The 26,312-nt window shown below is 43.7% G+C and overlaps 1 protein-coding gene across 1 annotated transcript in view; it reads right to left on the bottom strand.

Annotated features, from left to right (window-relative positions):
• LOC139155655 (potassium voltage-gated channel subfamily KQT member 4-like) overlaps window positions 1–23,754 on the bottom strand; it is a 381,076-nt gene extending 357,322 nt beyond the window's left edge. Inside the window, exon 1 of the mRNA XM_070730879.1 lies at window positions 22,723–23,754. Within this exon, the coding sequence (XP_070586980.1) occupies window positions 22,723–23,054 (332 nt within the window). The 5' untranslated portion in view covers window positions 23,055–23,754. The remainder of the gene's footprint in view (window positions 1–22,722) is intronic.
• Window positions 23,755–26,312: the final 2,558 nt, after the last annotated feature.

Here is a 26,312-nt window from a genome sequence, read left to right as displayed (position 1 = left end):
TGTCCAGTTGATGTGTGGTAGGTTGAGGTCACCAAGGAAGATGATGGGGTGTGGGCAGTGGGTAGCCCACATTAGTAGTGCTGATAATTTGTTTGCATGTGCGATGTCATAGTCAGGAGCTCTGTAGAAGAGTAAGAAGCGAATTGTGGTATTTAGGGATAGATCACAGCCAATAGTTTCAGGGAGTAACAGATCCTGCGCAACTTTGATGTTTTTTATGTTTAGAGATTGAACATGTTGATTGAACATATGTTTAGAGATTGAACATGAACATATTTACAGCATGCTCAAGGTCAACACCTTTGAAGGACCAGATGTGGAAGCCTAAATGGCTGGTGCACCCACCTGACATCTTGGGATATGGAGATTGGATGAATTCCTCGGGGAGCGTAACTTGGGAGGGTTTGGGGATTCTTTGTATATGCCAGTGATGGTGAACCTTTTTTGATTTGCATGCCAAAAGGGGTTGCGGGCATGTGCTAGCACGGGCGCACATGCCCACACACATTCCCTGTCGCCGATGCATGCACCCCCTATGCTTCTCCTATGCATGCAATTAAGTTAAATTAAGCTAAGCTAAGCTAGGATAAGATAAACTAAGATAAGCTAAACTAAGCTAAGCTAAGCTAAGATAAGATAAAATAAGCTAAGCTAAGATAAGCTAAGCTAAGATAAGATAAACTAAGCTAAGCTAAATTAAATTAAATTACCCCTATCCCTGCGCATAGGTCTCACTGAAGCCTGGGACAGTGAAAAAATGGCCCAATGGGCAAACCAAAAGTTCAGAAAAACAGACTTCTGATTTGCCCGTTGGGCTGATTTTCACACTCTAGAGCCTTCAGGGAAGCTTCCTGAAGCCCTGGAGTGTGAAAAACAGTCCAAGGGGCAAACCAGAAGTCCATTTTTCTGAAATTCAGGTTTGCCCATTGGGCTGTTTTTCACACTCCAGGCTTCAGGAAGCTTCCCTGAAGGCTCTCTAGACCTTCTTCAAGGCCAAAAATCAACTGGTTAACAAGAGCTTGCACGCTGGAGCTGATATAAGACAATGTCTTGCGTTGCCTCCAATATGGTTTTGCATGCCACCTGTGGCACATGTGCCATTGGTTTGCCATCACTGGTATATGCATTTACTGGTATATGCATTTTGCCTCAGAACTTGCTTTCCTTTTGTTGCTATCAGTTCTCATCTAGTAAAAGTATTAATCTCTATCAACCTAGATTTGCGGGGGTTGTTTCCAGGACTTTGAATGGAAGTAAACCTGACAGTGTTATTATTATGTTATTATGTTATTATATTATTACCATTATGGTGATGAATATCATAACAAAGATGTGTATAATGACGATTTAAACATAACTGTACCCAGACCACACACTTTGATGAAAATTGAATGTTATATAAATAAAACAAATAAAACATGGGGGGAAGGGACAAATAGTTTTCCACCTTACTCCCAGACAGATTGTGGGGCTTGGAAACAAACATTCATAGAGATCCAACATAAATTTTAATAAAATTCAGGTGCCCATTCTATCAGCTTGCACTTCACAAAAACAATAAGAGTAGAAATAGCTGTAGTTGTTATTCTCAATCAAAAATATTGAAGTTGAAAGTCTCCTCTTAAAGCTTCTTTCCTAAGGTTTTTATGTCTTTCAGAAAGTTGGAGTCCTCCCAAAGGCTGTCAATACATCTCCTGCTCAGCCTGCCTAGGAATATTTTAGCTACAAAAGGAACAGCACTCGGAGGACAACTGTGTAGGTAGTTTACACAAAAGTTGTTAATATAGTACCCTCCGTGTACTGTACTATGTAAACAAAATTTGGGAAAAGAGACTTGCTCTCATCCAGGAGATCTTTCTCTCGCACTAGAAGCAGAAAATAAGCCATGTCAAGGAATTGCCTTGTTTCCAATGCACGGAGATACTTTCCATGGTGCAAAATTTGGCCTAGAGGCAAAAAGTACCAGACTAGAAACTAGGAGATGGTAAGCTCCAGTCCCACCTTAGACTGAAAGCCAGCTGAGTAACTTTTTGCCATTTACCAGGAGATGGTGAGTTCTAGTTCCACCTTACAAAAGCTGCATGATCCTGGGGTAGTCACTTTCTCTCAGCCAATTGGCCTCAATGGGTTGTTGTGGGAGGAGAAAGGAGAAGAGTTAAATACATTTGCCATATTGAGTTATTTATGAAAATAATAAAGGCAGGGTAAAATTAAATACATAACATGTCTAGAACAGCCTGTGAATGATATAAGCCATGTGGAAATACAGTTCAAGACAAGAACTGCTTGCAATCCAAAAAATGTAGTTCTACTAATGCTAAACTGAACATAGTTTGTTTTTCTCCTAAGGAAGAGTATACCTAGAATGCCACATGGGAGAAAAAAGTTATGTATAATATTTCTTGCAAAAGCTATTTCTGTTTTCCATGGATTTTATTTCTTTCTCATTTTTTCTCCACCCTGAGGTGTGTTTTTTTACCTTTAGGATCACTCAAACATGTTCCCAGTTAACTTAGTGCAGAAATGTTTTCATAACGTAAAACGAGTGCAGAAGCATTTTTATAACATAACATGAGTGCAGAAATATTTTTGTAACATAAAAATGATAACAAATAAAGGGTTAATATGGGTAGTTCTCGAGTAACAATCCTTCATTTCATGACCGATTGAAGTTACAACAGCGCTGAAAAAAGTGACTTGCAGCAATCCCTTGCACTCATGACCATCCCAGAATCTCCATGGTCATGTAACCAAAATTCAGGTGCCTGGCAAGTGGCATGTATTTATTACAATTGTAGCATCCCATGATCATCTAATCACTATTCACAACCTTCCAAATTCAGTTTCCAATAAGCAAAGTCAATGGGGGATGTCAGATTTGGTAACAGCAGCATGGTTCATTTAACAAGTATAGTGATTCGTTTAACAACCCTGGCATCAAATGTTATAAAATTAGAAATGACCCATTGAACAATCTTGGCCAGTCACAGAAATTCTGGACCCAGCTGTAGTCCTAAACTGTGGACTGCCTTTATTGCAAGTCAATAATAAGACTGAACTAGAATCTTCTTTGCTCAAATGTCCCAGTAGAAAGAATTCTAATTCAGCCTTTAAAAAGATGCAACCATGACTAAATTCAGTAGGAGTACCTGTCATTTCTGCTTCCACTGTGATTTCCCTGAGGCTCCCCTCACTGGGAAACCCCACCTCCGGACTTAAGTGTTTTTGCTATGCTGCGATTTCCCTGAGGCTCCCCTCGCTGGGATTCAAAGCAGCGCTGGCAAAATGAAGGGAATCCCAGTGAGGGGAGCCTCAGGGAAATTGCGCAAAAACAGGCACTTTGCTGGCAATGGAAGTCTGGAGGTGGAGTTTCCCAGGGAGGAGAGCCTCAGGGGAATCCCAGCAGTGCAAAAAAGGGGGCTTCGGCTCCGGAGGCGGGGATTCCCAGCAGCGTAAGGCAAAAGGGGTGAGTTTTGGGATTGCACACATTATTCGCTTTTACATTGATTCCTATGGGAAACATTGTTTCATCTTATGAACTTTTCAACTTACGAGCCTTGTCACAGAACGAATTAAGTTCGTAAGACAAGGTACCACTGTACACCTTTACAAACTTCAAACTTGACAGCTTTAAGACTTGTGGACTTCAACTCCCAGAATTCCTCCACCAGTCATGCTAGCTCAGAAATGGGAGTTGAAGTCCACAAACCTTAAACATGCCAGGTTTGAAGACCCTTGCACTCCTAACCTCTAACTTAGGGGTCTTCCAACTTTCAGCTTTAAGACATGTGGACTTCAACTCCCAGAATTCCTTCACCAGTCATGCCGGACTCGGCTCTCCCATACCCACCCACCCCACGGTTCAGATTCACACCCCCTTCTGTTCTAGCTGGACTTAGAGCTGGCATCGCTCTGCAACTGCATGACAGCTCCAGGCTCTGAAGATATAGCAGCAGCGAGTGGGAAGCCAAGCCCAGCTGAGGAAGATCTGAGGAAGGAATCAGCCAGAATGTGAGTAGCTTTCCACCAGGTTCTTTTCTTTTAAAGAGAGAGAGAGAGAGAAAAGGGGGCAGGTGAATAACCCGCTTCTCTAGAGAAAGAAATGTGTATCTCCCATCAATTGCAGTATAATTCTGCCTGTCTTTCTGTCTTTACACTGCAATTGATGGGAGATACACATTTCTTTCTCTAGAGAAACTTATTATTTGCCCACCCACCCCTTTCTCTCTCTTTAAAAGAAAAGAAGCAGGTGGAAAGCAAGCCACCCCCATATGAACTCACACCCCAGCCGATTCCAGGTGCCTAGCCTTCCTCAGATCTTCCTTACTGTTGTGGTTGTCTCTGGCCCAGCTCTTGCCCAAGGGAATGGGGAGATGGATGCAGGGGAAAATTCATCATGTCACAGGCCTGTGTTATTGCTGACAGAATCAGTTCAGAATTTAGTTTCCTCAGACGAAGAAGAAGGTGGGAGTGACTCGGCAGAGGAGGGCTTGGCACACAGCCCAGGCAGTCAATCTCCCTTATCTTCCTTTGATTAAGATGATGACGTTTTGGACCCACACAAGCGCAGAATTATGTGTAGAAGAGACCAAGTAAGAACATATTACAGGAAATAAGGGAGATCACCTGTGGTTGGGTGGGGCTCCAGTAATTAGGGCTGCTGCTATAAATAGCACCATGTGGGTTTGGCTGTTGTGGAAGAATATTGATCGGAATTCGTCAGGAATCTTTTGTTGCTGGACTTTGTTGCTTTTTCACGCCTTTGAAACCAAAGCAGAGCAGCGTGTGTGTGTGTGTGTGTGTGTGTGTGTCACTTTGTTGGAAGAAGAAGGGGTGTGAAGTTTCTTCACAGCTGCTAGCTAAGTACTTAATGACTGCTTAAGGGAAATTGTACAGACAACCTGGTTGTTTTGGGAAGAGTGCTCTTTTCAATACAAAAAGAGTGCTTTGTTTATTTTGAATTTTGTAATAAAGAACATTGTTTTGAATTTTCAAACGTGTGTGTGTCTGAAATTTGTACCCTTGAATTTTTGGGAGGCTCCTATCAGAGACCCGGCAGAACACTTACATTGCAAATAGAGCAATGTAAATGCAATGTAAAAAAACCTGCAAAGACTTAGGGCTTGGAAAACATTCTTCTTTGCAGAGAGCAGCAATGGAGGTGCAAGAGGGTAAAAGCTGGGAACATTGTTAACACCTGTTTAGGGCTGAAAGAAACTTACTCAGAGCAAGTTAAAGTAATGAAACAAACCCTGCAAAAACTTAGGGCTTGAAAATCATTCTTCACAGAGAGTAACAATAAAAGAGCTTGGGTACATTAATAGCACCTGGTTAGGGCTGGAAAGAAATATATGGAGCAAGTAAAGCAATGAAAAAAACCCCCTACAAAGACAGGTGGGGTTTCTTCACAGAGAGTAACAATGAAAGAGCCTGTAAAGTAAGAGCTAGGAAGATCATTAGCAGCTAGTTAGGGCTGAGAAAAAGCTACATTCAGTGTATAAGATGCACCCTAATTATCAGTCTATTTAAGGGAGGAAAAAGGTGTGTCTTTTACACCCAAAAATATGGTAACCAGTGGAACAAGTTGCCTCCAGAGTTGTGGGTGCGCCAACACTTAAGGTTTTTAAGAAGAGACTGGACAACCATCCATCTGAAATTATGTAGGACAGTGATGGTGAACCTTTTCAACACTAAGAGCCCAATAACATGTGCCGGAGCCCCAGAAACTAGAAGACCAGCATGCACATCAGCCAGCTGGTCTTCGGGTTTCTGGCATGGGCGTGCATGCCAGCCAGCTGGTCTTTGCACACACCAGAGTGCTGGAAAACTGCGGCTAGTGCAAGAGTTTCTGGTGCTCTGGCACATATGAAGACTAGCTGGCCAGCATGCATGTACATGACAGAAACCCAAGAATAGCATGCGACACCACGCTTGCCCACAGAGAAGGCTCTGCATGCCACTTTTGACATGCATGCCATAAGTTAACTGTCACAGATGAAGAGTGTCCTGCTTGAGCGGAGGGTAGGCCTAGCAGACCACCATGGTTCGTTCCAACCCTATTATTCTATGTTCCTATGTTAAACATGCCCTCGCATCGATGTAGCTATTAATTATGTATCTGTCCTCATTGAGTACGCTTTGTGAATACAACCTAACAATTGTTGGCTTTAAAAATATCCCTCTTTTTAAGTGTACCTCAAACATAAGATGAGAACTAAGACTCTGGAAGGTTGCAATCAACAAATCATTTTCCAGACCACACATTCTGCAATAGATAGCAAACGCTTTGGAAATTTGGGAGGGTGGGGGAATCACCAGATTATGTTGATTTCCTCACCTATGAAAAACAGTGAAACCAAATGTCAGCCTCTGCATTTTTTCTTGACCTGCTTGCCTCAGTAGTGGGGGAGGTAGGGGAGGTTGTTTTGGTAATTTGGGAGGGGGGAAGTGCACTGATGGTTGCCTTGTTTGAAGCTCCAAATATTTTTAAGGGAGGGTTGTTCTCATCATTGTCTACCTGGCACAACTAGGCATCATGGACTTGTTTACAGCCTACTCAAGGTCAACAGTTTCAGCGGCCTACATGTGGAAGACCAAATGGCTGGTGCACCAACCTGACACCTTGGGACATGGGGATTGGATGGATGAGCTGGGGGGGGGGGTCCTTAGGAGAGTTTGCACAGCAGGACAGGCTAGAACATGACTCAGATTGAAATGGAAAACAAAATTGACGCAGAATCCAACTTGTTGTGTGTGGTCCATGTCCAGCTCAGTTAGTCACAGATTCTGAGGAGGATGAACCAGGTCCATCTTTGTATCCTAGGCCAGTTTTCTTGACAGCTGAGTCAGAGAGTGTGAGTGAGAGAGAAATGGAACCTGGGAAACCTAGGGAAAAACCAGAGACTGTAGAAACCTCAATTATGGTAAGGTCTGACTCAGAGGAGGAGGAGGACATTGGAGATCAGGAGCCCCTATTAGATGCCCAGGTTAGAAGATCATGAAGCAGACAGAAATATCTTTATGGGAAAAGTTCTAGAAGGTGAGTCTATGGAAGAAAGTCTAGACAGTGAATATCTCTAGGAAACAGTTGACCATACCCAGACAGTATATAAGTGAGGATTTATTTATTTAATTTATTTATTCAAATTTTTATGCCGCCCTTCTCCTTAGACTCAGGGCAGCTTACAATATGTTAGCAATAGCCCTTTTTAACAGAGCTAGGCTATTGCCCCCACAATCCGGGTCCTCATTTTACCCACCTCGGAAGGATGGAAGGCTGAGTCAACCTTGAGCCGGTGATGAGATTTGAACCGCTGACCTTTATGTGTAAAGAGGCATGGATATTCAACATTTGTAATGGTGGAGATTCTAGATACGGGGTTCCCAAAATGCTTTGCTGGCAAACTGCTGTTATCCCTTTAAGTTCATTGTGCAGAGATGCAGCTATCTGAGGAAAACATGAAGATTCATGAGTGTGTGTATAAAAGACATTAGAACACTGAAGAATGTCTAAATTGGATTTGGCTCCCGGCCATAGCCGCTTCTTATCTATTAGAAGATTTAACCGGGAACGCTGCCAACATGGACTAAAAGCCTGACCTTATTTTGTACAAATCATTTTTAAATATGGAGAGAAAGGGAGAAAGAAGACCGCTTAGCAGGGGAACAATTAACACCTGCTTTTTGATTTATAGCCTTCCTGCTTTCTTCAAAGCTTGCAGCAATTCTGATGCTTACAGAAATTGAGCTAACTAATTAGGAGGAAAAGAGATCCCAATTGGACACAGCAGATTTGGTCTCCAAGCTCTTCAAATTAGGGTGGCCTATTTAGGCCCCGCCCAACCCCAAGGCCAGAGGGATTCAGAGGTCACCAGTAGTCAGCCCATTGCCCTTTTCTGGTTAACCTTTCTCTTGAACTCAAGAAAAAGATGCCACATCTGACTAGGAAGTCAGATCATTATTGCTTGCGAGTGCTTTGTAGAACAACAGTACTCACTGCTTGCTCATTTATCATTGATTTACGTGTTGGATTTACACAGCCATCCCTTCTCACATCCATAACTCTGGGTGCAATGTTCCCTCTAATTTTTTTCCGGTGTGGGCGGAAAAGTATAGTGTCTGAGTGGCACATTAGGTGAGTCCTTCGGGACTGGGCGGCATAGAAATATGTATGTATGTATGTATGTATGTATGTATGTATGTATGTATGTATAAACAAACAAACAAACAAATTTTCATGCCTGAGTGCCTGATTTTTTTCACAGATATCACCCAAAACAACTATGGATGTGATAAAGTTAAATCTGTTGCGTAATTGTTTGGGGTTTGGGGCTGGGGCAAAATAATGTCCCTTCTCACTATGTTATTCTGTTATTCTGGTTGCCTAATTATTGACATCACTAGCATACAAAGATTCCATCTGAAATTAGCATGATCAATAATTTAAAGAATGGAAGATTACAAATAGGCAAACTTACATCAGCCAATGTGCAAGGGAAGAAACCATGTTAAGCTTGTTTATATCTTATATACTAATTTATGAGTGGAAATAATAGATTTAAAGATATGTTTGTTCCCAACTAGTATATTATGTTCACAGAAAGTTTCATTTTAACAGAAGGCTACAATTGTTTGCATGTTTCTTTTGCTATAAATGCCAACTAGCAGTGGAATATACTAAATATCTTGCTAAATATCAATCTAGTCACATTTGCTGATTCCTCCAGTTCAAAGTTTGGAAATGTAAATTATCATATTACTTAATGTTCAATTTTATAAGAGCTCTGTTTTAAGAGAACTGTCTGAGGCAGCTTATCTACAATTTTGTTCAGGAAACTATCTTTACTGCCCAAAAGCAATATCAGTAAATCAGTCAAAGCCCAACATTTATTATAAAAGTGAGTATTTCAAGACAGTTTCCATCATTTTTCAGCCATAGTTGAAAGGGGGGGGGGAGAGATTCCTACTGTTTTGAGCCTGGAAGTGAAATCTGTGGCATCTCACTATGATACTATTCAGTATTCCAAGTGTAAGGCCACATTTGGAATACTGCATTCAGTTTTGATCACCACGGTGCAAAAAGGATGTTGAGAGACTCTAGGAAAAGTGCAGAGAAGAGTGACAAAGATGATTAGGGGACAAGAGGCTAAAACATATGAAGAACGGTTGCAGGAACTGGGCATGGCTATTTTAATGAAAAGAATGACCAGGAGAGACATGATAGCAGTGTTCCAATATCTCAGGGGTTGCCACAAAGAAGGAGTTCTTCTCCAAAGCACCTGAAGATAGGACAAGAAGCAATGTGTGGAAACTAAACAAAGAGAGAAGCAACTTAGAACTAAGGAGAAAATTCCTGACAGTTAGAACAATGAATGGATCCGTGGAAAAACCTGCCACTAGGAGTTGTGAATGCTCCAACACTGGAAGTTTTAAAGATGTTGGATACCCATTTGTCTAAAGTAGTGTAGGGTTTCCTGCCTAAGCAAAGGGTTAGAGTAGAAGACCTCCAAGGTCCCCTCCAACTCTGTTGTTATTATTATACAAGGCAGTTAGAAAATGTTTCATATTTTAAAATATCTGTACAAGCCACAAAAGACATCTCTTCAGAAGAATATCTTCCCACTTTGTAGACCGTACTTCCAGAAACCGAGAAGAACCGTAAACAACTTCTACATTTAGTATCCACATGTTCCAGTTCAGGAAATTGACTTGAACTATATTGTTGTATTATTATTATTATTATTATTATTATTATTATTATTATTATTATTATTATTATTATTATATTTATTAGATTTGTATGCCGCCCCTCTCCGTAGACTCCAATACGGATCGGTTTGACATATCTTGATTGTTAATGAATTATCTACTTTCAATTTCTCTAGGACTTTCAGCTGACTTGCACCTTAAAGAGGTTCTTTTGTGTTTTTTTTTGCAAAAGCAACATCATAAAGCAACAATTAAAAGCGCCTTCAAAGACTTAAAAAAATACAATATCCAATTAGTAAAGGCCATACTTTTAAACATTTGTACAGAAATAAGTTGCTGAATTTTAAAAAAAACTGAAAGTATGGCATCTGTACAATACATTTATTGGATTGGATTGGATTCTTTATTGGCCAATGTGATTGGACATAGATTTGTCAAGAGTTATGAGGTACAACACAATGGTTGCCATAGGGGTCAAACAAGCAATGAGGAAACAATATTAATAAAAGTCTTAAGGAGACAAGCAACAAGTTACAGTCATAGAAATGATGAGAAAAAACTAGTAGTAACAGTAGTGCAGACTTAGTAAATAGTTTGCCAGTGTTAAGGAAATCAGTAGTCTTTGGTTTAATAATAGAGTGAACCTCATAAGACGAGAAGAGATTTAAACCTGACTTTCCCTAAATTAATACTATTTATTTATATACAGCCACATGCTCATAACATTGTGCAATAAATGAGTCTCAGGAGAAGGGTGGCCTAGAAATTGAATGAATGAATGAATAAATAAATAATTCCAGAAATAATCTTTAAAACTGTCCAACCCTTTTTAGAATATACCCAAAAAAATTATGTGGACTACACCCCAGTCCTGTAGTAGGGAGTGTAGTGATTTGTCATGCATAGCGCAACATAAAAGGGAACTAAATATTAAATTTGTAGCTGGACGCATGTTCTAAGAATTTTATTTTTTTTTAAATGCAATTTATTTCCCAGGCCGTCTAACGAAACTAATAAATTCACACAGCAGGTTTGTAGAAAGCTTATTCTAAAGCAAAACGAAAAAGCTTTCTTCCTCTCCAACAGGCTGCCTATACGGAGTTAAGTTTGATTTAAAAATGTATTTATACACTGCTTAAAAAATAAAGGGAATACTCAAATAACACATCCTAGATCTAAATGAATGAAATATGCTCATTGAATACTTTGTGAAATTGATTATCAATCAGTGTTGCTTCCTAAGTGGACAGTTTGATTTCACAGAAGCTTGATTTACTTGGAGTTATATTGTGTTGTTTAAGTGTTCCCTTTATTTTTTTGGTGCATATAACATAACCTTTAACAAAATATAATTCCTTTTATAAAAGTGCAAATAGATAAATAGTCTGCATAAATAAACAGTAAAACATTTTAAATTCAATAAATACCTCACATAGACATAATAATAATAATAATAATAATAATAATAATAATTATTATTATTATTATTATTATTATTATTATTATATTAGATTTGTATGCCGCCCCTCTCTGAAGACTCGGGGTTGATTATACTGATAATTTTATTTTAAAATGTATTGGTATAAATACATAAATAAATGAAGAAATAATCAAGAAATCAAATCAAATCAAGAAACGTGTAAGTAATATATCAGCTATAAATCAATATTAATTATAAGAACAAAAATAAAAATTATTTGTATGCATAAATATCAAAATGATGTCAATTTAAGGCATGATTACATGTACAAATGCATCCTTCCTCTTCTTGGATGGTCCTCCCGCAGCATTTCCCAGATCAAGCAGCTGCTCCCACACTCGTAGAACCATAGAGTCACAGAGCTGGAAGGGACCTTAGAGATCTTCTAGTCCAACCCTCTGCACAAGGGGCCTTGCACAACTGCTCGTCCAAACTTCTCACGCCCTCCAGGCCCTGCCCAGCAAAACTGCACCCTTTTGCATCTTACATCTTATTTTTTAAGGGGTTAAGAGGGGTTTAACCCAGGCACTTCTTCCTTGGAGGATTTGACGTGGGGAGGACTCTTGTCACCTTCGGCTAATGCCGAGTCGCAACTTCCCCATCGGCATAGAAGTTTCCTCTGAGGCAAACCTTTTAATCTAAAACTCCCACAGGCATAATTTGGTTGGGGAACCAAAGCATGCAAATCTGAGGAAATTAAATGAGAAAAGAGGACAAAGGGGAGTTGGGAAGGGAAGTTGCTTGATACCTTCATTACAGTCGGGGTCTCGGTTTGGATTAAAGCAGCTTTTCGGGGCCAGGGGGGACACGGGATGCTTTAAGCCAAAGCAGAGTCGGTTTCTTTCCTCGGGTGTGTGTGTGTGTGTGTGTGTGTGTGTGTGACTTTTTTTCAAGTGGTTTTGGCACCTCTTGGCTCGGAGCCTGAGCTCCGACGAGTCCTGGAGATGGTCTCTCACCTCCCATCGGTTCAAAGCAAAGTGGTGGGCTCCCTTTTCCTGCCTTTTCCCTCCTCCCCCTCTTTCTCTCACCAGAGGTTCCTTGCGGCCTGCTGGCGGCCAGGAAGCTCAGCAATGCAACCTCAAGGACTCCTGGTGGGCAGGGGCTCCCTGAACCTCTTCCTTCCTGGGCCACGTGGGAGCTGCAGCTCCAGAAGCTGTGGTGCCCGCACCAACTAGCCCAAGAGAGAGAGCAGCCATTGGGTGTGCGGAATAGTGCTTGTCTGCTGCTCAGGGTAGAAAACCCCTGCACAGCAGGCCGTTGCGGGGTGCGCTGGCGCACATTCACACACCTTAGGGAGAATATAGTGTCTGGGTGGCTTACAATATTAAAAAAAAACAATATAGGAAACATCAAACTTTCACATCAACATCACGGGGCTCTAAATCTAAAGTCTAAACCTTAAATCAGTGATGGCCAACCTTTTTTGCCTTGGCTGTGATAGCTTGCATGTGCATGCCCACATTCATAATACAATGTCCTCCCACCAGCACATGTGCACAACCCCTACACTGGCCCCCCATTCAAGAACACAACCCCACGCACTGCCCTCCAAGCATGCACCTCCAGATGTAGGCACGTTGGACTGTTGTTTTTTTTGCTGGTTCTAAGGTTTAAGAGGCTTTCCTGAAGCCTGGTGAGAGCCAAAAAATTAGCTGGCCAGTGTACACATACGTGCTGGAGCTGATATAGGGCAACGCCTCACCTGCCCTCAGATATGTGAGTGCCACCTGACATCATTGCCTTCAACTGTTTACAGTTGACTTCACCCCATTCCTAAGAGATCTGTAAGGGGCAACTATATCTATGGAGATGTTTATGGGGGGGGACGGAAGGGTTGGGAAGGGTTGGAAACTAGTGGACACATAGAGCACAAACAGAGAGAGAAAGTTTCTAGACGCTCTCATTTCAAGCTCTGATGTGATATATTATAAAGGGGAAATTCTCCCTCAAAATACCATAAATCCTTCTTGAAGGAAAGCAGAGGCATAAAGCATTCTCAAAAGTTGAAAGAGAATCTTAGATCTGTGTTTCTAAGGAAGACAGAATAATAAATAATAAAATGGCTGAAGGGTCTGAACCTAGCCTTCTTTGCCCCAGATCACCTATCCAAAAGTCTATTTTACCCCACTTTGAGCCAGTTTAAAATTCGCTTAGATATTGGAATGCTGCTATCATATATCTCCAAGTCCTTTTTTTTTGCTAGACAATTTCTGCAACTGATCTTTATATGTTTCAGCCTCCAGCCCCTTAATTATTTTTGTTGCTCTTCACTGCACTCTTTCTAGAATCTCAACATCTTTTCGGTATTGTGGGAACCAAAACTGGATGCATTTGAGACAGAAGCTTGCAGTCATTTTAATCAATCATTCAATCAGTCAACCTACTTTATGGTGTAATCAATGAGAGACTTATTTATTTATTTATTCATTTTTTTAATGCTGCCTTTCTCCTTAGACTCAGGGCGGCTTACAACGTTAGCAATAGCACCCGATTTTACCCACCTCGGAAGGATAGAAGACTGAGACAACCTTGAGCCGGTGATGAGATTTGGACCGCTGACCTACAGATCTAGCAGTCAGCTTTAGTGGCCTGCAGTACCGCACTCTACCCACTGTACCACCTCGGCTCAGAATGCTGCCCACTTGGATCTTCTGGAAAGTTCAGGGCATCAAACTAACTAAAAAGCAGGGGATAAAACAATAAAAAGAATTGCCTATGTGTAATACAAGTATCGGTAGTTCTCCACTTATCACCATTTGTTTAACAACCATTTGAAATTACAATGACACTGAAAAATGTGATTTATTTATTTATTTATTTATTTTATTTTATTTATTTTGTTTGTTTGTTTGCTTGGATTTATCTGCCAGCCAACTCCAATAGAACTCTGGGCAACTTACAGTCATGAGAATGAATACAAACAATATAACAGATAAGAGCAATAAATTTAAAAGCAGTATAAAAAGCCCAAACTCATTCATTCATGATGCAGGCCCACTGGAAAAGCCGGGTCTTGACGGCTTTCCTGAAGACTGGCAGGGTGGAGATAATATGAACCTCTGGAAGCAGTTGGTTCCAAAGCAATGGAGCTGCCACAGAGAAGGCCCTTTCCTGAGGCCATGCCAGCTGACATTGTTTGATGGATAGGACCTGAAGAAGGCCGACTCTGTGGGCCCTTATGGGTCATAGGGAAGTATGAGGTAGGAGGCTATTCCATAGATAGTCTGGTCCTAAGCCATGTAGAGCTTTAAAGGTAATAACCAACACCTTGAATTGTGCTCGGAAGCCAACTGTCAACCAATGCAGTCCACAGAGAGTTGGAATAATATGGGTGTATCTCGGTACACCCACTATGGCTCACGCAGCTATATTTTGAACCAGCTGGAGTTTCCAAACACTTTTCAAGGATGGCCCCATGTAGAGCGTGTTGCAATAATCAAGACATGAGGTGATGAGGGCACGAAGAGCCTCCTGGTCTAGGTAGGATGCACAAGACGGACTCGTGCAAAGGCTCCCTTTTTGATGGGTTCTCACCCTTACGAGCATCACAGCATTCCCACAATCCCATGATGAAGATTAAGGTCCTTAACAATGTATGTATGATGGTTGCCCATGCCCTGCCAATCTCAATGGAATCAGCTGTGGCGGTTTGCACCCCCTGGCGCCCATTTCGGCCACCGCTTCCGACCCGGCTCTCAAGATAGCCACTGCTGCAGCTTCAGCCCCTGCACCCCTTCTGCCCGGCAGCACTCTATGGCTGTGCAGCAACTGAAGCTGCAGCAGTGGCTATCTTGGAAGGCTGAAAATCAGCTGGCCAGCATGCATGTGTGCTGGAGCTGAAACCTGGCAATGTCGCGTGTCCTCTGATATGGCTCCGCATGCCACAGGTGGCACCCATGCCATAGATTCGCCATCACGGGTCTACCCAGTTGCAAAGCCCCAGAGTGAACAAAAGTCAAAGATCAGTTAAAAAGTTTCTTCCAACATATAAATAACAATAGTCAAGGACCATGGGTCCACTAAACAGAGAATATGACAAGGAAGTAACAGGCAACAGAGAGAAAGAACTGCTTAACTTGTTCTTTGCATAGGTCTTCAAGCAAACCCACCTCTGTGTTAGACCGCACCTGAAGTATTGCATACAGTTTTAGTCGCCAGGAAATAAAAAAATATATTGAGACTCTAGAAAAAGTGCAGAGGAAAGCAACCAGGGGATTAGAGACTAAAATATATGAAGAGTGGTTGCAGGAACTGGGCATGGATAATCTAAGGAAGAGAAGGACCAGGGAAGACATGATTGCAGTCTTCCAATATTTGAGGGGCTGCCACAGAGAGGAGGGGGTCAAGTTAGTCTCAAAAGCACCTGAAGGACAGAAAAGGAATAATGGATGGAAATTGATCAAGGACAGATTCAATCTAGAAATAAGAAGGAACTTTCTGGCTGTGAGAACAATCAACCAATGGAAGGAAGTTGCATTTGGAAGTTGTGGGATCTTCATCACTGGAGGCTTTCAAGAAGAGATTGGACTGCCATTTGTCAGAAATGGTGCAGGTAGGGCCTCCTTGAATAGGGGGTTGGACTAGATGATCTACAAGGTCTCTTCCTACTCTGTTAATCTGTTAAATCTGTTATATCAGGAAAAAGACTAGATGAGCTACTCTACTTTACTGTAAAAGCATTAGCAATAACAATTCTATATTAACAGAATCTTGCAAGTCTGAAAGCATAAATCGCTCGTCATCTCCTTTTCAGTCTGAGAAGTTAAGAAGAATCCCTTCTCAGTCTCTTTCGCGGTAAAGTAGATGAGAGCTCTATCCTCTATTATCTGATCATTTCATAGGTAGCATCTCTTACACTTATTACTTCTTACACTTCCATAGGGGTAGTCAAAGCAAGCTGCAGTGGCGGTTGGAAACTTAGATGTTACATGTCTCATTGTGCAAAAGCTGCCATAATGCAAGTGTATCATTGCACGATTACATTATGAAATATGTGATGGCATCAGGTTATAGTTCCTGCTAGGCCAGCCTTTAAGAGGTTTAGTCTAAAGGTTAAGGTTAAGTTATTGTATGGTTCACATAGAATTTTTAATCTGGTTACTGAATTGTTCCCTTTTCTGGTTTGCACAGTCAGAAGTCAGGTCCATGGACTTGGTTCCACATTACACACTGACTCAAACAACTAGAATAAAAAACTTATCAAGTTCATCAAGTTAAAGTTTATGCAATTTTAATTGCTAAATAAAGAATTTGAGATTCCAGACACTAGGAAAAGATATTAACATGAGACCCAAAATGTTCAGTTGATCCTGGATTATATCATATTTAACCCAAAACAATATTTTAGATTCCTTGGATCCCACGGAGTTTATATAGCAAAGGCTTATGTAAATCATCAGGAGATAAAATGAGAGTAATGCTTTGTTTAAAGATACTTTTGTTCAGCCCTATAGTTCAGCGGTGCGGTGCTCCCGATTCGGCCTGGTTCTGCGAACCAGTAGCGGTGGTGGATGGAGGCTCCGCCCACCTACTTGGGCACTTCTGCACTTCTGAACCCACTACTGCTATAGTTGCTCAATTCTGGGGGAAACATATATTATCTCAGCTTTAAAACTTGATGTATTAATGTCAGAGGTTCGAATTCTTTTGAATTACATTCCAAATGCTTAGAAATTGACATCAGTTGTGAGCCGCTCTGAATCTACAGAGAGGGGCGGCATACAAATCTAATAAATTAAATTAAGTCTGGACAGATACAGTAAATTCTCATTGCCCTTTTTTGTACTAAAATATTTATTCTTCATTGTTTGAAAAGTAAAACATATGGCCGCCAACTATCAATTGTTTACAGAGAGTCAGTGTTCCCTCTAATTTTTTGGGTGGGTGGGTGGGTGGGTGGAAAAGTATAGTGTCTGAGCGGCAGTCCCTTCGGGACTGGGCGGCACAGAAATAATAAATAAATAAATAAATAAACAAACAAACAAACAAACAAATAAATAAAAAACCCACCCTGTTTTGCCTCAGAGAATTTCAAAATAAAATACTGTACTGTGTGTCTATAACATTGAGCTCATAATAGGGCAACTCTATCAATATCAAAATGCCACTTAAATAGTTGAGCTAGTTTCAAACTAGATTTTGATTTTCTTTCTCTTTTCCTTACTCCCATTCTTTTTCTTTCTCTTTTCCTTCCTCTCTTTTTTCTATCTGTTTCTCTCTCTTCCTCTCTTCCTCTCTCACTCTTTCCCTCTCGGCTTCTGGGCAGGTTTGGAAAACTCTGAGTTGATGATGATTTTTAAGTGAGCGATTGCTCACTGCTCAGCTTAGAGGGAACTATGCAGAGAGTGTGTGATTAGCAACTTAGGAAGAAATCACTTTTCACTGAATGATGATGGGCAGAGCAGAGCAGAATAGAATATAGAATAGAGTACAGTAGAATAGAATAGAATAGAATAGGTCTTCTAGTCCAGCCCTCTGCTCAAGCAGGATAATCTATACAATTATAGATAAGCGACTATCCAGTCTCCTCTGAAAAAGTCTAGTGATGAAGTGCCCACAATTTCTGGAGGCAAGCTGTTCCACTGGTTAATTGTCCTCACTGTTAGGAAGTTTCTCCTCAATTCCAGGTTGCTTCTCTCTTTAATTAGTCTCCAACCATTGTTTCTGGTCTTGCCCTCTAGTGCTTTGGAGAATAAGTTGATCCCCTTTTTTCTTTCTTTCTTTCCTTATTTACTTACTTACTTACTTACTTACTTACTTACTTACTTACTTACTTACTTACTTACTTACTTACTTATTTATTTATTTATTATCAATTTAGTTTGTCAAACGTGTAAGAGATAACAGTTGCAAATATAAACATGGACATGAACACATGAAATGAGTACAAATAAATGGGGACAGTAGGACAGGAATGAATCCTGCAGCCATAATTGAAATTCTTATGTATAATTTGTTTGTTTGTGTGTGTGTGTTTGTGTGTGTATTTGTACAAGTCCTCTTCCTCCCTCCCTCTTTTTCCTTCCTTCCTTCCCCATTCCAATAGTCTTTTCCCCTCCTCTTCTCTTCCTCCTCTGCCTCACTCTCTAAATGTGTTTCCAGCAGCCATCAAATCGTAAACTCCTTATTGTATCTTAAATTCAATTTCTGGAGAAAGCCCTAGGAAATGAATGAGGTTACTGACTGAAGGCGAGCTGATTTAATTTTAGAGAAGGTTGGAACAAATCAGAATGGGAAATGAACTTTATCCCTACTGCCAATTCAATATACTGTAATTTTGGATTAGTACTTGTTTAAAACTTTGAAATCAATTGGGCACAACTATCTATTTTTTAGGAGTGATTTTAAAGAAAGGACTTAGGGAGGAGACGGGAATCTACCAGCCACTATTATATGCTCATTTTTTTTACACTTATTCATATTTACTGCAAAATAAATAACTGAAGGGTTAGCAACAGAGTCAAAATTAACTAAATTTTAATTTTGTCAAGGTTATTTTGGATTGGTCATTAGAGGTTAATCGCCTTGAAATTTAAATAAATCCTAGTAATTATGTCTAAATTTAAATTGACTGCTGTAAATGAGCCTATGCAGATTTGAATCTACTAGGGTGGGTGCACTTCAGATAAATATTTTTTAATTATTATTATGAAGCTAAAGTATATATCTGGAAATATCTGAACTGGAGATTAAATAGGAAAGCATCTGGGATGCTACAGGAATCACAAGGCTGCAGCAAAATGCAAGACCAAAGCCATCTTTTAGAGACACTTTTTAAAATGCCAACTAAACACCATGGCAGTGGGATCTGGGTAGCTTTTTTTCCACCATCTTCCATCTGCAGAAACTTGCTGGAAAATTCTTTGGGGAGAAGATTAAAACATCTTGCTCAACCAAGTTAACTTGGTCATTGAATTCATCAATGCCAATGCAGATACCTAAACCTTAACCCAGCCTAAAGAGTTCATATCACAGATTAAAGCACAAAGAAAGAAGCAAACTTGTTCAAAACCAACTAGATTAGCATTTTGAGTTAAAAACAAGATGTGGGTTTGTAAAAGCAGGAGGGCGCAACTGCAGACCGAGTCACTCTCTGGAACTTACACAACTCTTAAAGCATAGGGCATCTTCCCAACACAACTTCTCTCCGTTAAAAGCCACAAGAGCTTTAGAGTTATATAGAACCGATCTTTGTGCCAATGATTTCTTGATCCTTTATTTAGCGAGAAATGAAGCTACTTGGCTCCAAATTTTCCAAGATTGACAACTGTCCCCCCTTGATGATGATTGAAGATGATTCCAGCAGCCGGCGGGGATTCATTTGTGCGCTCCTAAACCAGGAGATCAACCGGGGTCTTCATAGTGCTTTTACAAAGATTTATAAATCTTTCCATGCACTGTGATTCCTCTTGCTTCAACAATGGACAAACAGGCCTATTGACTCTTGCTTTGGGCAAGGGGGCTGGACTAGAAGACCTTGAAGGTCCCTCCCTGTTTGATGACTCTAGTGCTTCTTAGAAGTCAGAGGACAATTGGGGGGAGGGACAAGGAGGCGCCATTTACCTTTCCTTTACAGTGGCTGAAATCTACTTTTGAATAAAAGTACAATTGAACAAAAGTGCTTTTGAATAAAAGTACAATCTGAGGATGGGAGAGACCTTGCTAATAAACCTTGGCCACTCTGGCTAAGCATTCTTTTATATATACATATATAAAATATATGTATTTATATATTTTATATATACACATATCTCCCTTAATTTTCAAATTCAGCAAACAAACATGTGACACATATAGATAGAATTGTCGGCTATCAATAAAATTAACTGCCCTGGAAATGGCCCTGAGTTGGGCCGAGAGGCAAATAAGGAGCTGTGATGTTCCTTCGATACACCAGGGTGATTCGACACAAAAATATGTAACCCTTCCCTGGTGCAGAGCTGAAAGGATTGGATACTGTAGCCTAGAGCAGAGGTCCCCAACCTTTTTTACACCAGGGACCGGCTTTAAGTTAAACCAGTTTTCCACGGCCCGGTGGGGGGGGGGGGGGCTTTGGTCATATGGGGGTGGGGTTATGGAGGGGTGGAGCTTAGTGACGCAGCAGGTTTGGGGGGGGGAGGAGAAGCAGCTCGGGGAAGGAGAGACGGAGGTGTCCCAAAGACACTGCAAGGGGTGTATGTGTGTGTGTGTGAGAGAGAGAGATCAGGGACAGGCAAAAAGCCGGCGAGTAAAGAGCGGCCAGAATCGTGGGACTCCTCTCTCTCATGAGTGAGGGGAAAAAACCCGAAACAGGAAACACCACCATCTTTACTGCGGCCAAACGACGCCCCTGACCTGCCCTGCATAACTCACCAGGGGCCGCGAGGAACAGCCGTTCCGTTGCCCTCGCTTCCATTTCCTCCTCAGGAGGACGCGCTCGCGACAGAGCCGCGAGGGATTCGCGGAGTCTTCCTCTGCCGAATGCGCTTCTCGGGGGAGCGGCGCACCTTCATCCATCGCGCCCCCCGCCGCCGCCCGCCTCTAGCCCGCCCAGCGGGAGGCGAAGCACTGGGGTGGGGGGGCTGTCAGGACACCCCCCACCCCAGCACTTTGAATCCCGCCGGCCAAGAGCACTCGGGTAGTAGCTTCTGCTGGATACGGGCGATGGGCGGGACGAGCGGCGCCGAAGCCAGTGGCTGTGGCAGCTGCTGCAAGAGGCTTCTGCGCCGCTCTGTCCCACTCATCGCCCGTATCCAGCAGATAGGCTTTGAATTTTTGGCTGGGGGAGGAGAAGTAGGACCTTCCTAACTCCCCCCCCCCCAGCCAAAATCACAAAGCCAGGCAGCCCCCAGCCGCCAAAGGAGCCTCCTGATTCTCCCCGCCCTGTGGAGAAGTGTGGAGGGCTGCGTCACCGCCCGACGCCCCACCCCGTCCTGCATGTTCTCTGCCGGGAGGGCAGCGGCGCCGCGGACCGGCTGAAAACCCCCAACGGCCCGGTCCTGGTCCGCGGACCGGCGGTTGGGGACCTCTGGCCTAGAGGATAATTCTCTGCCTTACAAGGCAAAGGTTGCAGGTTCAAGTCCCAGTGGGTATGGCTAGCTGATGAGGCCAAAATAAGGCCGAAATAGATCTATCCTAGTCTCCCTTAATTTTCAAATTCAGCAAAAAAACATGTGACATATATATATATATATATATATATATATATATATATATATATATATATATATATTCTTCCACCATACATCAAATAATTACATCCATAAACCAAACATAATAAATAATCACCAAAAATATCTTGCTTTGACTTCGGTCTAAATCATTACAATCAATATCTGCCAGTCTGAACTTCTATTTTCTAGTCACTCAGCCTTCCTTTCTGTTCTTCTTCTTCACACCCTTCTACTTTCTTTAATTTTCTATCCCTTTTCCTTCCCCAACCTCTCCGCCCTCTATCTCCTACTACCTTTCTACTTCCTCTCCTTCTTTCTTTACCTCCCTTGAGTGGAATATCTTTAATTTTAAAAATCATTTATTGGAACAGACTGGTAATTTCTTTATACTATCTTATCACCCTGCCAAAGCTTTTATTATTATATCATTATTTTTAATCTGACCTAAAATTATCTTGGATGTATAACTTTATCAGTGCTGCCTCCCTATTCCCTACTATTCTCGTCACCTGAATTAAAAATGATACTTCTAATCCCCCCTTTCTTTTTAATCTTTTCTCAATCTTTTTCTTTCTGGCTAAGCATTCTGAAGTGGTGGGTCCGGCACACCTGGTGAGCATCCTTTGAGACAAGGCTGCATTCCAAGGATCCTTGAATTTAGCAACAGCTTCCCATTTAACATCTTCTAAAACTAACTTGTGATAGCTTCAAAGGCAGCAATCTCACGCCCAAGCATGCTTGCAAAACTTTGCTCTCTATCTTATTTATCTGACAGGAATGGATGGATGTTTGGCTCCGATAATCTAATCTATATGGTCCTATCAAGAGCAATCAACAAGTACATTTCAATAATCTTGGGAAGCTTTGGAAGAATTATTGCATCAGCTTTTCTGCACCCAACTCCAGTTCGTCAGACAGACGAAACAGTTTCTTTGATACACTTATCCAACATTTAACCAAGAAATTAAACAGGCATAAAAGTTTTTTGCTGTGATGTTTCTTTTTTCTTAAATTTCTTAAATTACCACAATTCCCGCCCCCTAAAAAAGAGTTCCTCTCCCAAAGTTTAAACTACATGGTGGCGGAATCTGACTTTGCATCTACATTTGCGTGAGTATCAGCTACGAAGAGGAAAGACAAAAATATAGGCTGTGTTCCAATCTAAGGACAACGTTTACACAAGCTAAGTTTGGCTAGAATGAACTACCGGCATGCCTTCTCCTTAACCACAACCTTCTTACAAGACCAAGAGTTAAATGACTCTGACGCGTGGGTCGAGTGGGAAGCATTGCTGACAACCCAGGAGAGACCCCAGGGACCGACCATCGGATCCCCTGAAACAAAAGTTCTGGACCGGGGAAGGAAAGAAAGGTCAGGACTCACATGAAAGCGTGGTAGATGAAAGCCCAGCCTCGGGGTCTTTCCAACACGTTGTAGAGGCAGTTCTGAAGGCGACGATATCGCTTCTGCGACGTGGATCGAGGTCCGGAGCCCCCGCGTGGGACCGGTAAGGGAGTCCCGAGGAGTCCCAGGCGCCTGGGACTGGATCCGGGAACTGCGGGGGTCCCCTCGCTCTTCTCCGTCTGCACAGCGGTCAGGGCTACAAATTCCACGCGCGGGGCTTCTCCGCCGCCGCCGCCGCCGCCGCCGCCGCCGCTGCCGTGGACTGCGGACGGAGGCAGCACGGAGCGGTCCCCGCCGGGAGCCCCGGCCATCGCGCTGGGCAGGAAAAGTGAGCGCGCTCACGGCATGGAGAGGGCTGAGTTCCGCGGCAGGTCAGCCCGGCATGGTCCGGTTGCCGGAGGGTGGAGGGACTCCGCCGCGATTCTGCCCGCTGGCGCCAGCCCTCCGGAGCCGCCCTTCCCTTGGCAAGGAGACTGGAGATTGAGCCTGGGTCGCCCGGTCAAACTAAGCCTGGGACTTGGCCACTGCTTGGCCAGGGCGCACACCGGGACTTTCGCCGAGCAGCCTTGAGTGCTCCCTGCCGGTTCTTTAAGCCCCTCGAAAAAGGCGTGGGGAGTACGGGTAAGAGAGGCGAGTGGAGGGACCCGGATCTCCCTCCCCACTTCCTCGGCTGGATGCTGCTTCTCCGCCTACGCCCAAGTTTAGAAGAGTTGCCGGCTTCGCGTGGCGCTGCGCTTTGGAGAGCTGGGCCAAAAGCGCGGCCACGGTAGCAGCAAAAGCGATTTCTGCCGCCGCCGCTGGCTCTTTCCCTTCTTCTTCCCTCGGCCCCTCTCCATCCCGGTGGCTTTCACACCTGCCTTTTGCTCCCCGACTCACATGGCATCCTTCTCCCCCCTCCCCCGCCTCCCCGCTTCGTGTTTCCGAAGACGCGGCAAACCCTTGACACTGAAGGGGCCGAGCGCTCAACAGCCAGCCACTGCCTCTTTCTCCTTCGCCGCCTCCTTCGAGGCTGGAAGGAAGCGCGACTTTCAATCTCCGACGCGAGCGCTGAACTATGCAGTCAGACCACGAAGAACAACAATGGAAAAGTGCCTTCAAACCAGCCATAAATCCTAATTACTGCTGCCTCCAGAGGGTTTTCTTCTTTCATTCAGCCTGTCCTGCGCTCACATTCGCGATCGCCCACTCACGGCCACCATCAGGAATTTGGGGGCCCCATACAGCCGAAGTGTCTGCCCCCCCCATTTTAAAACTATTTTAAGTCGCCGAGCCACTCCATCCCCAGGGGATCATTTCCCGCTTCACGCCAAGCGTGGCGGTCCCATAGGCCAGTGTTTCCCAACCTTGGCAACTTGAAGTTATCTGGACTTCAACTCCCAGAATTCCCCAGCCAGCGAATGCTGGCTGGGGAATTCTGGGAGTTGAAGTCCAGATATCTTCAAGTTGTCAAGGTTGGGAAACACTGCCATAGGCTATTTCAGGATCTGGGTTAAGCCGATTGTGTGGACTCATCCAGGAGAAAGAAAGAAGCGGGAGCGGCGAGGGAAAGAAAGAGCCTCCTGGCATTGGTCAGGCGGAGCATGGCTTATTTACAGCTCCTTGGCACTTCTTCCTTCTTGGAAGAGGCCTTGTTGACAAAACCATGTGCTTTCTAGCTAGGGGAGAGGGGAGGGGGATCCCACACCTGGCAGCCACTGGCGAGGAGCTGGAAAGGACGAGGGGAGAGAAAAAGCAGGGTACCAGCAGTCGGGCAGGTATCTTGAGGGGGCACTCCCATCTGGAAGGAAGGGAAGAAAGGCGAGGGAGATCTAGGAAGGAAGGAAGGAAGGAAGGAAGGAAGGAAGGAAGGAAGGAAGGAAGGAAGGAAGGAAGGGTAAAAGGGGCGATCAAGAGAGGAATGGGTGAATGAATGGACGGAGGGTGGGAAGGAAGGAAGGAAAGAGGGAAGGGACAGGAACAGAGGAAGGGTGCAAAGGAAGCAAGGAAAGGTGTGAAAGGGGAGAGTAAGAGGAAGGAGTGAAAGGGAGTGAGGGAGGAAAGAAAGGAGGAAGGAGAAGAAAAGCAAGAAATGGAGGGAGGGAAGGAAGGAAAGAAGGAAGGAAGGAAAGAAAGAAAGAAAGAAAGGGGGAAGGGACAGGAACAGAGGAAGGAAGCAAAGAAACTTATGAAAGGGGAGAGTAAGAGAGGAAGGACTGAAGGAAGGGAGGGAAGAAGGTAGGAAGGAGAAAGAAAAGAAGAAATAGAGGAAGGGAAGGTAAAAGAGAGAAAGAAAAAGAGAAAGAAAGAAAGAGAAAGAAAGAAAGAGAATGAAAGAGAAATAAAAATAGAGAGGGGGAATGAAAGAAATGGAAGGAGGGAAGGAAGGAGAGAAAGCAAGAGAAAGAAAAAAGAATGAAAGAGCAAGAGAGAAAGAGAGAAAGAACGAAAGAAAGAAAGAAAGAAAAAGGCAACTCCAAAGAAAGGCTCACTGAGCGGATGCATGAAAAGAGGGACCTGGATCTCCACTTGCCTCCCCCTCGCGCTTACCTGCTCCCAGCGCCAGCAGCAGGAATGCAAGCGAGTAAGCCGGCGCCCGCCCAAAAGAAGCTATTGGCTCCGGGCGGCGGGCGGTGTTCACGGCCCCCCCCCCGAACCCACGGCCCAGCACCTCCGGAGGCCGAAAGGCACGGCTCTCTTGCCCTCTCAATCCTCGGGGGGAGACAAGACCGGCAGAGAAGACGGCCGGGCTCAGCCCTCTCCCGGCTTCCTCAATTCCGCTTCCCCAGCAGCGCGGCTTGGCTTCTGGAGGGCCGAGACACCCCCGCAGTGACTCCTCCTTCCGCGGCTGGCATCGGGGCTCCCTGCCTGTCTGCCGGCCTCCCTGTCTTCTTTGCTCACGGGGGTGGGAAGAAGGTGCGGGGCTGCTGTCAGAGAAGCTCCGCAGAGGCAGAGTTCATCGCAATCGGGGTTGGGGAGTTTTTGGCAGGCGCCGCCCCCCCCCATTTTTCAATTTGGCCGGGCCCGTGACGCCACTCCCAGTAATACCGGTCTATCGGCGGCCCTGCCCCCGCGGTGACTCCTCCTTCTGCGGCTGGCATCGGGGCTCCCTGCCTGTCTGCCGGCCTCCCTGCCTTCTTTCCTCGCGGGGGTGGGAAGAAGGTGCGGGGCTGCTGTCGGAGAAGCTTCACAGAGGCAGAGTTCGTCGCAATCGGGGTTGGGGAGTTTTTGGCGGGTGCCGCCCCCCCCATTTTTCAATTTGGCCAGACCCGAGACGCCACTCCCAGTAATACCGGTCTATCGATGGCCCTGCGCCCACTCACCACGGTCAATTCGCCACAGTTAACTTGACAAAGCCAATTAATTCGCCGTAAGGACCAGTTGCCGTGGGACCCTTCATCACCGAAACAAAGTTACACTAAACATGTACATGATAGCAGGTATATGTATAAAAACATAAGCAAAAAAAGTACAGATAAATGAGGACAATAAGACAGGGACGCACGCTAGTGCGCTTATGCACATCCCTTACAGAGAATGTAGACAGTCTAAGGTTGAAGTTTTTGGGGTTTGGGGAAGAAACCACAGAGTTG

The sequence above is a fragment of the Erythrolamprus reginae genome, unplaced genomic scaffold (assembly GCF_031021105.1).
Source record: "Erythrolamprus reginae isolate rEryReg1 unplaced genomic scaffold, rEryReg1.hap1 H_4, whole genome shotgun sequence".
NCBI classification, from domain to species: Eukaryota; Metazoa; Chordata; class Lepidosauria; order Squamata; family Dipsadidae; genus Erythrolamprus; species Erythrolamprus reginae.
The sequence above is the reverse complement of the archived record's forward strand: the minus strand, read 5'-3'. Positions and strand labels throughout refer to the sequence as shown.